Source organism: Anarrhichthys ocellatus, unplaced genomic scaffold, assembly GCF_004355925.1.
Source record: "Anarrhichthys ocellatus isolate YVR2014 unplaced genomic scaffold, GSC_Weel_1.0 scaffold112, whole genome shotgun sequence".
In the NCBI taxonomy this organism is placed as follows: domain Eukaryota; kingdom Metazoa; phylum Chordata; class Actinopteri; order Perciformes; family Anarhichadidae; genus Anarrhichthys; species Anarrhichthys ocellatus.
Window position 1 is genome coordinate 532,248 of NW_022280142.1, and position 10,796 is coordinate 543,043.

The 10,796-nt window shown below is 43.0% G+C and overlaps 1 protein-coding gene and 1 pseudogene across 1 annotated transcript; one reads left to right on the forward strand and one right to left on the reverse strand.

Annotated features, from left to right (window-relative positions):
* Positions 1 to 215: 215 nt before the first annotated feature.
* Positions 216 to 2,979, reverse strand: LOC116399482 (E3 ubiquitin-protein ligase TRIM39-like; annotated as a pseudogene).
* Positions 2,980 to 5,527: 2,548 nt separating this feature from the next.
* On the forward strand, positions 5,528 to 10,235 carry etaa1a (ETAA1 activator of ATR kinase a). Its single transcript, XM_031876670.1, has 6 exons — positions 5,528 to 5,770; positions 6,409 to 6,546; positions 6,806 to 6,879; positions 7,050 to 7,162; positions 7,466 to 8,892; positions 9,238 to 10,235. Exons 1-6 carry the CDS (start codon positions 5,641 to 5,643, stop codon positions 9,342 to 9,344), a joined length of 1,989 nt encoding a protein of 662 aa, XP_031732530.1. The 5' UTR covers positions 5,528 to 5,640; the 3' UTR covers positions 9,345 to 10,235.
* Positions 10,236 to 10,796: the final 561 nt, after the last annotated feature.

Here is a 10,796-nt window from a genome sequence, read left to right on the forward strand (position 1 = left end):
CTCTCCCATTCTCTCATCAGCTAACAAGCTAAGCTGAGCTAAGCTTCAGCACTATTACATCCCTCAAATCACCTGTGTGGGGCTGTGTCGAGTTTGGTGTGAACGCACCTTTAGAATCGCAACGAATGACGGTACGTATGAGCCTCAAGAATGAGCTAAGAAAGTTAGCGGAAAGATTAACGTGAGAAAACATCCGGTTTCTTCAGCTTTATCATGGATTTAGATACATTTCATCCACATAATGTGCGTCATGATCCAGGGTTGAAGAGATGAATGTGTTACTATGTAGTGGGATACACATAATACAATAATGACGTGTAAATCAATCACCACATTAAACAGATTCTGTAGGAAATGAGATGTGTACATTTGCTTCCTTGAAATAAAACTAAATGCAGAACATGAAATAAGATAAGTGATCAGTTTACTCTGACAGGAGAGATGATCAGAAGTTCAGAGTTTTTTACCACCAGGATTAGAACAAGGACTGAAGTATGGGAGGAGTTTCTCTTTGAAGGAGCAGCCAGTGAAGGAGTAGATAAGAGCTGCAGCATCTACGTCATAGAAGGAGACCAGACCCTCCTCATAATCCACAAACACCCCCACCTTCTGAGGCCGAGACTTCAGAGAGAGACTGACTGAAGGGCCAGCAAGAGCTTCGTACTTATTTCCATTTTTCAACCCTATGGTCCAGTAACCATTCTGAGGACTCAGTGCGATCTTTCCCTTCCTGTTGATCGACTCTCTGGCCACTCCTAAATCCCACTCAGTCTTTCCTTTAACTTGAACCTCAAAATAAGATTGTCCTGAAAAGAAACTCTGCTTTCCTAAAACACAAACACAATCAGAAAATCCCTCTGGGTTGTTTGGGAGTTTCTTCTTCACGTCACCAAGTTTTGCTAGTTTCCCATAATTAGACAGGATGAGTTGAGGATGTTCTGTATCAGGATCAAGAGTCACATCCACTGCAAACTTCTGGACCCTCTTCAGCTCAGCTTTAACCAGCTTCTTTATCTTTTTACTGAGCGTCTCCTCCAGCTGAACCACAGCTCTCCTCACAGTCCCCTCATATGATGCTGGATGGACACTGACCTTTGTCCAGTCCTTGGTGGGTGGTGGGTGGTGGATGTTTGAGGACTGAACACTCTGGAGAAGATGGAGGTGGTCTTCAGAGTGTGAGAGCTTCTCCACCTCAGTGCTTCTCTTTATCAGCTCAGAGATTTCCTGATTTAGCGCTCTAATGAAAGCTTCGGCCTGTTTCTCTTTTCTTTTGTGCTTCTCTTTGATCGTGTTTATGAGATTGGCCTGAGCTCTCTCAACAGACTCCTTCAGATCAGTGAAGACCTGAACACCTTCTACGATCTCTCGGTTTGCATCTTCCTCACTGAGGTTGACTGAGTGTCTGATCTCCTGAATCTTCAGTTGCCTCTTCTGGATCATCTGCTGAATTTCAGCCTCTGTCTTCCCCAGTTCGGCCATCTTTCCTTCATATTCTTCTTTCAGAGGAACAAACTCGTGCGTCTTATGATCTAAAACGGGGCAGAGCGTGCAGACACACATCTGGTCGGTCTTACAGAACAGCTCCAGAGGTTTATCGTGCTTCGTACACATCCTGTCTTCCAGGTTCTTCACAGGGTCGATCAGCTGATGTCTTTTCAGGCCTGACATTGTCAGATGAGGCTCCAGGTGAGTCTCACAGTAGGAGGCCAGACACACCAGGCAGGACTTCAGGGCCTTCAGTTTGGTTCCAGTGCAGACGTCACAGGGAACTTCTCCTGGTTTGGACTCTTGTTGCTCTGAGCTGCTGGTTTTCTGTTGAGGTGACTGTCTGAACTGATCAACCATCTCAGAGATGAAAGTGTTGACGTGCAGCTCAGGTCTTGAGATGAAAACCTTTTTACACATTGGACACATGTGCTGGTCGTTGGCATTCCAGTGTTCATTGATGCAGTTCTTGCAGAAGTTGTGTCCACATGATGTGGTGACTGGATCAGTGAACACATCCAGACAGATGGAGCACAGGAACTGATCTTCAGATGACAGATAGTTTGCAGCAGCCATATCTACACAAAGTGTGGAAGAAAAGAAAAACATTTAATTCAAAATAGTTTAATTATTTGTTTAGAAAGGAAATAAGTATGATTATTTTTATATCTTTTAAGTAAGCAACCAAGATCAAAGTCGTGCTGACAAGTTCAAGCTTGCTACTCTCACAAAGCAGCACAGAATAAGTCTAATTTGTGTTGAAGAACAGCACTGCTAACACGTTTAGTTTTGAATATTTGTTTGAATAGAAACCAGTGTGATTACCGTTCTTATAAGTATAACACAAGATATTAGAAATGTTGTAATCATATACTGTATAATGTGTTTGGACCGAGCCGTGAGAAACAGAGATCATTCAAAACGTGTTTATTAGATCGCTGCTCTCGCAAAACAGTCCAGAATATCTCCACTTCCTGTTGTGTAGACGGCATTTTGTTACATTCTAGCAGTTTACCTGATGACAAACGCATCACATTTCAAAAGCTGCTTCACATTAAGAGCCTCCCACTGGTTCTCTGGTGGAAGGCTTTTAATGTGAAAGAGCTAGAGGAAGCAGATGAAGCAGAATGTAGGAAGCGATCAGTGAACAGTAATAACAGCAGGAAAGTAGCAGTGAGACTAAAGTTCAAACCACAGAGATTCAGCTACAAGTTGCTAAAGTCCTGAGACTGTTCAAAGCTGTTAAAGTGAGTTACTGTATAGTGGGACTGTGGACAAACAGACAGTTATATTGTGAACAATTGATCAAGTCTGAAGTGAAAAGAGTGGAACTTCCTGCCTGAGTGAAGTTCCAGTTTTGTGTTAATCCTGGTTGTTGAAAGTGTAAATATGATCCGCTGTACTCACCAGTGTTTGGAAGAGACTCTGCTGTGTTGTTGAGAAAGACCTGATGAAGTCACTTTCGTTTCTGGAGTGTGACGTTGCAGCTCTTCTCTTCACAGTGTAGCTCCGCCTCTTAACTGGTGAGGTTTTCTTTACTTCCTCTGATTTACACGGAAATTGTCGGGGGAAACAAAATGAATGTGGCGCAAAGGTGGTGCTTCACAGTGTGATTCTCAACTGGTGGGTCGAGAACCAGGACCCGTTTTCAGTGGGTCGCGGGCCCTTGCCTGACAAAAAAAAAAAAAAAAAGAAAGTTGTGATTTTATTTTGAAGGGGATTTTTCCAGCATTTACGGCACTTGTTCAGCGGTGCAGGAAAAACACCGACCAATGCGTTGTGAATTACATCACGTGATGCAGCTCAGCCAATCAAATATGGGCATTCTGACAAGTTTCCTGATTGAGTGAGATGTACGCACACCGTGACACACGGGGGAGAGACGATATAGATAGCAGAGCAGGACTGTTGAAGTGTGAGTTGTGATAGTTAAATCACGACCTCCAAAAGGGAAAAATGTCCAGAGAGACCAGAGTCATTAGACTCTGACTGGACAGACTCATATAAGTGAATTCTTCCCACACTCATTTCTCTTTTTAGAAGATGAGAAAAATATAATATTATGGCTTTACACTTCACCCTGAATGAACTGAATTTAAAGCTGCAGGGCATTTCAGTGAAATACATTTTTCTAAAATGAATTCTGTTATGTAATGTATTCTTTAATCCAGCGTTATTTTACTTGAAATGAGAAGATCATTTATTTATGTATAATTTATAATCCATCCAGTTAAATTTGAAAACTGAGAATAATAATTGTTAAAATATAATTGATGTGTACTTTCTTTATTTGATTTGACAGTTGTTTACTACACAGAGACGTTACTACTACTAGACTTCTTGAATATATATTCATATATATATATATATATATATATATATCAGACGGGGACTGACAGGAACAATTTCTCTGCACAAGAGAGCTCCCTACTATATGACTGCAGAGGACATTTTCAGCTCAGGTTCAAACTGCACCATCTTTTCATTAAATACATTTCAGAAGTTGAAAATTTGGGTTGCGGCTTGTCATTAAGGGGTGATAGTGGGTCCATATATATATATATATATATATATATACATACATATATATTTATATATTGTATAGGTGTGACATCACAGCAGTACCGAAGTTTTGACGGCTCGTTTAAAGGCATAGTTTCTGAACTCGGGCTGTGTATTTCTCCATGAAAAGATGTGAAAATCTCACTTTTTAAAACAGGGATTTAAGGATTCAGGGATTCTAGGATCATTTATTGTCATTATGCAACACAGGGATGCTCAACGAAATGCAGTTGTAGCCCGTGTACAAGATAAGAAAAAAATAACAGTAGTGCATCAGGAGTACTACTTTTCATAATAAGGGACCTTTAAGATGGAATTTAAGAACATTTGTAGACTTCAGCTGCCTCCACTAATCATAACTCAATGAGCCAGTCACTTTGCATGTGTTTTTTTTTGTGTGTGTGTTTTTTTCCCAAATGGCATTCATCTGATTTTGAAGTGAGCTTGTTTTCAGCAGCAGCATCAGTGCGCTCACATCACAGTGTGTATATACTGTCGGCCCAGCGGGACGGGACGCGCTAATCCCTCCTTTGGGGGAAACGTTGGAGGAAGAGGAGAGCTGCTGCTGACAGCTTCACAAACAACCCCCGCTGTCGTCTGCTGCACGGACCCGGCCTGTAGCTGCACTCTGAACACACACTTATAACTGATGTCTAATGTCTTTCTGAGATTTACTGCTGCTCTGACACTCTCATGTTTAGTCATGATGATCGTAATGGATCTTTAGACCAAACCCCCTCATGATTTTAGGCCCGTTCATAAATATGTATTCCTGCAACGCACACAGCTGTGTCAGGTCAAGGCAATTTTATTGATATAACCCAAAAATCCAAGTAAGTACAATTTTGAGGTACTTTACTTTGCATATTCTGCTACTTTATACTTCTTCTCCACAACATTTTAGAAGCAAATATTGTACTTGAGAGTATTAGCATCAAAATATACTTAAAGTATCAAAGTAAAAGTACCTACCACGCAGAAAATCACATTTCAGATTTATGCAAGATATGACTTGAGCCTTTGTTTCACATTTATTCTAATTACTTTATATACAGCTGTTTAGTTTAACCTATAATTATATCATATAGCAGGATGTAAAAGTTGATTTATATTTTATATTAATAATCTCAATCTGCAAAGTAATTTAAATAATCAAGTAAATGTAGTGGAGTTGAAGTATGTATAAGGTAGTATAAAATGGAAATATTCATGTAAAGTAGGCCTCAAGCACCTTGAATGTGTATTGAAGTAGCTTATAGTAAATGTACTTAGTTACATTACACCACTGATATTGATTAATTAGTTATTTCATTAATTGATACAACTGTTTTAACAACTTTTTAATGTTAAAAATAAACCACGGCTAGACTAGTGGTTTAGATGCAATTCTGTGAGCGGAATATCCGAGCAACTTTGTTGCTCTTGAACGCACCCTCGAAAGGAACCCTGGGAAAGACAAGATGGCGGGACGTTCAAAAACACTGCCGACTGGCCGAATTTACAACCAAATAAACTGTAAATAAACAAAGCACAACTCCGCGTTGTAAACCGCAAGCAAGTCGACCGACACACACCGGCACTGGCCGGTAAACCATGAACCGGAGCCGCAGGACGGTTGACGCTCCGGTCGGTCCGACGGGCTCCCCGCTGCACACGGCCCCATCAAAACCAAACCGACTGAGGAGAAGCTTCAGGCAGACTGAGGATGTGGACTCTCCAACGGGTAACGTTACAAGGCCCGACGACGTCCCGCCAGACTACACGGAAATATTCCGCTTTTTTTGGGGTTTATTGTACATGCGAGAGATAACTTGCGTCACACAACGTGACTAAATGCATTGTTTACAAAGCAACGGTTTCAGTCTTCAATTCGGCTTATAACAAGATTCACCACAGTTACAGTCATGACTGTAAAATATGAACTAATAAATGATTTGCCTCTTTATTTCCGTGTCACGTGACATTGGAAAGCCGTGTGAAATAAAGTGTAGCGCTGAATTCATACATTTTTATTCGTTTAAACATAGTAACATGAAACATAGGCACAACAATTAGGTTAGTCAGACAAAAAAATAAATAATACTGATAAAAATAAATAAATAAGAATATTAAAAGAACAGCAGATAAAAATAAACAATAATAAAATACGTCTTCCATGCTAACACAACTATATTCAATTTCCAGACTTTTTAATTTCCAGTGTCCTACTGAAGTGTCCTTGAGCAAGACACCGAATCCTTACCGACCTCTCTGAGTGCATAAATACTCTTTAACGGAAGTCAAATACACTGAGCAGCCAATGTTGTTGTTTGTTAATCTGAATCTGTTATTCGTATTTTTCTTCTCCTGGATCTCCTGCAGAATTTAAGACCCCGACCAGGATCCCCAGATCCAGATCCAGAGCCGGAGGTGGTTTCAGTGTTGAGTCTCCAAACAACGACTGTGACTTTCAGCAGGACATCATCTGGGACGCCACCTCGCCTTCACCCAACAGACACGGTAAACCTCAATGCAATTGTGATGTGGATATTTAAAGGGTTGCTCTCCAGAAAGTTGAATGAACTTCATGTGTTGCAGTTAATCAGTTAGCCATCATTTTGATTTACTTTAGGAAACAGAAAAGGCAAACATCTGATGTTTCCAACCACATTTCTTTGTTTTCTATCAACAATTTTGGAATAATTACTGTTGGAGGTTTGTTTTTTGGATATAAATAGCTGTATCTAGAGCTGCGTGGTGACTCTGTATGTCTTTGCAGGAAAAAGAGGCAAGAATCAGAAGCCTCCTGTAGTTGTGGACATCTCAGAAATAGTTAGCAGGATCGCTCCAAAGGTCAGTAACACGGCTGGTGAGATTAAATATCACCCCCCAAGAACATTTCTATTCTTGGACATGCTTTGTAAAGGGTTAATAGTGTCTTCACTGTTCATGACTATGCTCTGCAGAGTCAATAACCTGCGTTTGTTTACAGTGTGTTGTGTTGTTTGTTGTGTCTCTGAAAGCACGGCAGGCCGACGGTTGCGGAGCCGACTTTACAGCAGTGGATCGGAGACAGCGCCACCATTCCCTGCACGCCCGATGTTCGAGTTCCCAGACCCAAGAAGAAATCCCCGCGGTAGGTTCAGAAGAGGCAACGGATACCAATCTGTTTCCTCTTGACCGTAACGAAGCTTCATCCTCATCTTCATCCTCTCATTAGAAGCCTACAGGCTGAATATAGCTTTAACTTCACACTGTGACTTCACTGAGTGTGTTTACACGGGCGTTAGTATCCTGGTCGTGATCAGGTTTCTAGAATATTTACTCATATTTACTGTTTTACTGCGGTTAGCAGCCAACAGCGCAAACAACGGTAACAGTGCTGACAGAACATCTCTCCGTGTCATCCCAGTAAACCGATGGTTCTGTTTCTCCACAGGCCAAACGGAGTGGACGACCTGCTGAAGCTCGCCAAACAGTTCGACTTCAACATGTTTCGTCAGGATGAAGAAGACGTGGAGAACCTGCACCGGCAGAGTCTGGAGCTCCTGTCGGAGGACATCTTGGATTTGGAGAACGATGATCAAAACAACGTTTCACTGTCGCTTCCCGTGAATTATCAACCGGCCGTGAAGGCGGACGAGCAGCTCCCCCTGGATCAACATATGGAGGACGATTTGGATTTCCTGTTTGACGGACCGACCCAGCGCTTAAGCGGAAATGTGAGTCAGGTTTCGTCAGCTCTGCCGTCACAAGTTAAACCTGCTCCCAAAGAGGCTTCTGGGAAACCGCCCGCTTCCTCACACGGTCCCACTTCTGGTGTCTCCACGACGAACGCTAAAGTCACTTCAGCGAAAGACGAGTTTGAGGACGACTGGGAAAACGATGACTTGCTGAACGACTCGTTAGTGTTGGAGATGACACAGAATCCACAGAAGTTCACCGATCCACAGCACTGTTCAACCCAGAAACCACCCAGTCAAATACACAATCACAGGGAAAGTCCAGCAAACGTAGTCCAGTCTGTTTCTAAAGGGGAAAAGGACAACGTGAGACAAAGAACGACGTTCAAACTGGACTCTAATCCTAGTTTTTCTTTCAACAGAATCCAGACGCACTCAGAAACAGTTAGAGACTCTCAGCAGAGCAGGTTTCCTTCTGGTCACAGTGTTTCAGTCGAGGCGGGATCTCGGCGTACCGGGCAAACATCAAACCCGGCGAAGTCCGATCCACAGAAACCACCGTTTCATCAAAGGACTTCTGTTGCCAAATACAACGCGACAGCATCGAACACATCAGCGTCAAAAAACGCCCAAAGCTTTCCAGTGAAACCTGCGACCGTGTCGTCCCGCGGCGAGGCGCCTGCTGTCTCCGAGGACCCGTCCCCGCTCTTCTCCTCTGACCCGGTTTGGGACGACCCCGCCGACGACGACCTGCTGTGTGAAATGTGCGAAGACGTGGAGAACCGGCTCCACGGCGCGGAGAATTTGTCCGCCAAGCAGACTCCCCCCGGGAGTCACATGTCAAACCAGAGAGCTTCTTCGCCGCTGGCCAACAGGAACCGACTGCCGGCCGGTCGGCAGACTTTTGACCCCAAAAAACAAACGCCCGCAAGTCTTCCCTGTGCTTCAGGAAGACCGGCTGGCAGTTCGTTGACCGGTAGTTCCGTCTCTAACATCGCTGCAGGTGTACAGATGACGGATTCTTTCAGATACACACAAACGAAAAACCCTTCCGCCTCCACGAACGGCTCGACGTGGACGCGGGGGAGCAGCCGGGTCCAGTCGGCACCGCGGGGAAACCCCGGCAAAGACCAGTTCACCTTCAGGAAGCCAGACAAGCCGGTTTCTACAGTGACCAGCAAAGGTAAGAGCCCGTTCCTGCTCCAGTAGTCTGTAATGTCACAGCAGCACAGATAACATCAGAGACGTTTCTACCATAAATAACACCTATATTTTCATTTTATTCACATCATTTCCAGTTAATTCCAACAAATTCCTGATCATTTTCATGGAAAGTTAGTCGCCATGTTGAGAGCCGTGTGGAGGCAACAGGGACGCTCTGAGTTCTGTATTGATCATCCTAAAGGGAACCTGCTCTGTACCTTTTTTAACCCCCTTTTCATTTGTCGTCTTTTAGATATTGTTTTAATCGTCTTCGTGAACAACCCTCAAATTTTGCTCATCCAGTAGTGTTTGTGTTTTTCTGCAGTTGTGGGTTCGTGTTCAGCAGCAGAGATCGAGCAGAAGAAGCAGCAGGCGATGGAGAGAAGACGACAGCGACTGCAGGCCGCCCAACACCACCGAGCTCCCACCTGACGGAGTGAACCGGCCTTGTGTCGCCTCACAAACCTGTCTCACCTCGCCTGTCTCACCTCGCCTGTCTCACCTCGCCTGTCTCACCTCACCTGTCTCACCTCACCTGTCTCACCTCGCCTGCCTGGAGAGTAAAACAGACTACAAAACTGCTGGCAGAGCTCCACCTGTTCAGCGCTGCTGTTAGCTGTTAGCTCTGTTTGTTAGCAGAATACATTTCTGATGACTTTGTCAGATGTTTCGCCAACATTTGTCGTACAAATATATAAAGATTATACTGTACACGTGCTGTAATTTGATGTTTATGTCGTATTTCTAATTTCTTTTTTAGAGGGGGATTAGGTGTGTGTGTGTGTGTGTGTGTGTGTGTGTGTGTGTTGACAAGTACAGAGTTGCAGTCAGGACGTACTTAGCCTAGCTTAGCGTAAAGACTGTAAGCAGAGGGAAACAGCTAGCATGGCTCTGTCTAAAATACATCTAGCAACACCTCAAAAGCTCACTGAGGCGAGGCTAGCAGTTTCCCCCTGCTTCCATTCTTTAAGCTAAGCTAGGCTAACCACGTCCTGACTCCAGGTCTGTACTCACTCAACACAGACACAAGATTGGTATCGAAACGCATGGAAAGAAAAGCAGTTAAGTTGAACTTTTTCCTTTTTAAGGACAGATTATACTACAACAGTTTGGGGGGTAATTTGTACTGAGGAGATGGCTAACAGTTTAGTTCATGCTAGCACTTTCCCCCTGCTTGCAGTCTTTATGCTAAGCTAGGCTAACCACATACCGAACGGCTCATGTAAGACATTCTTATTGTCAAATTTATTTCTCGTTTCTTTTTTGATCATGAACACGAGGAGTCACTTTTCTAACCCGTATGTCTACGTCTGTTTTTCTAGTTTATTCACTTTATTTTCTGTGAAGCACTTTAACTGATTGGAAAGTGTTTCCCCAATAAAAGTTTTATTGTTGATTTCATCTTTGGTTGTGGTGTTTTTTATTATTAGTCATGTGATCCAGAGAGGCACCGTGAAGAGCCTCAGATCAGTTTGGTTCAGGTCTTAGCCTTTTTACTATTATTATTATGCTGCATTCACGTCCTCTTCACCGACCCGTCTGTCCAAGTTCCAACTTCCAGAGAGAACCGATCAGTCTGTCGCGTAAATCATTAAATTAACAGATAGTATTTGTTTGTATTTTCACCACCTGCAAATGTGAAAGTAATCAATGACAGTGCTGTCAGACAGCAAAATAAAATAGAAAATACTAGAAAATAAATACAGTTTCAGTACAGTTACTGTGCAATGATAAGTTGCTCCACATTTGATCAGTGTTGGAATAGGCTGTGTACTTAAGTAAAAGTACTACGATGTACTCTGTTCCAAGTAAAAGTCCTGTATTAAAAATCCTACTCAAGTGAAAGTACAGAGTATCAAAAATAGAACGCCCCTGTTAGTGTTG

What these genes read in the sequence shown, in the direction of transcription:
- etaa1a (XM_031876670.1), top strand. Translation starts at nt 5,641, where the DNA reads ATGAACCGGAGCCGCAGGACGGTTGACGCTCCGGTCGGTCCGACGGGC. An exon ending in GGATGTGGACTCTCCAACGG is followed by an intron (nt 5,771 to 6,408) that starts GTAACGTTACAA and finishes GATCTCCTGCAG; the next exon opens with AATTTAAGACCCCGACCAGG. An exon ending in TTCTACAGTGACCAGCAAAG is followed by an intron (nt 8,893 to 9,237) that starts GTAAGAGCCCGT and finishes GTTTTTCTGCAG; the next exon opens with TTGTGGGTTCGTGTTCAGCA.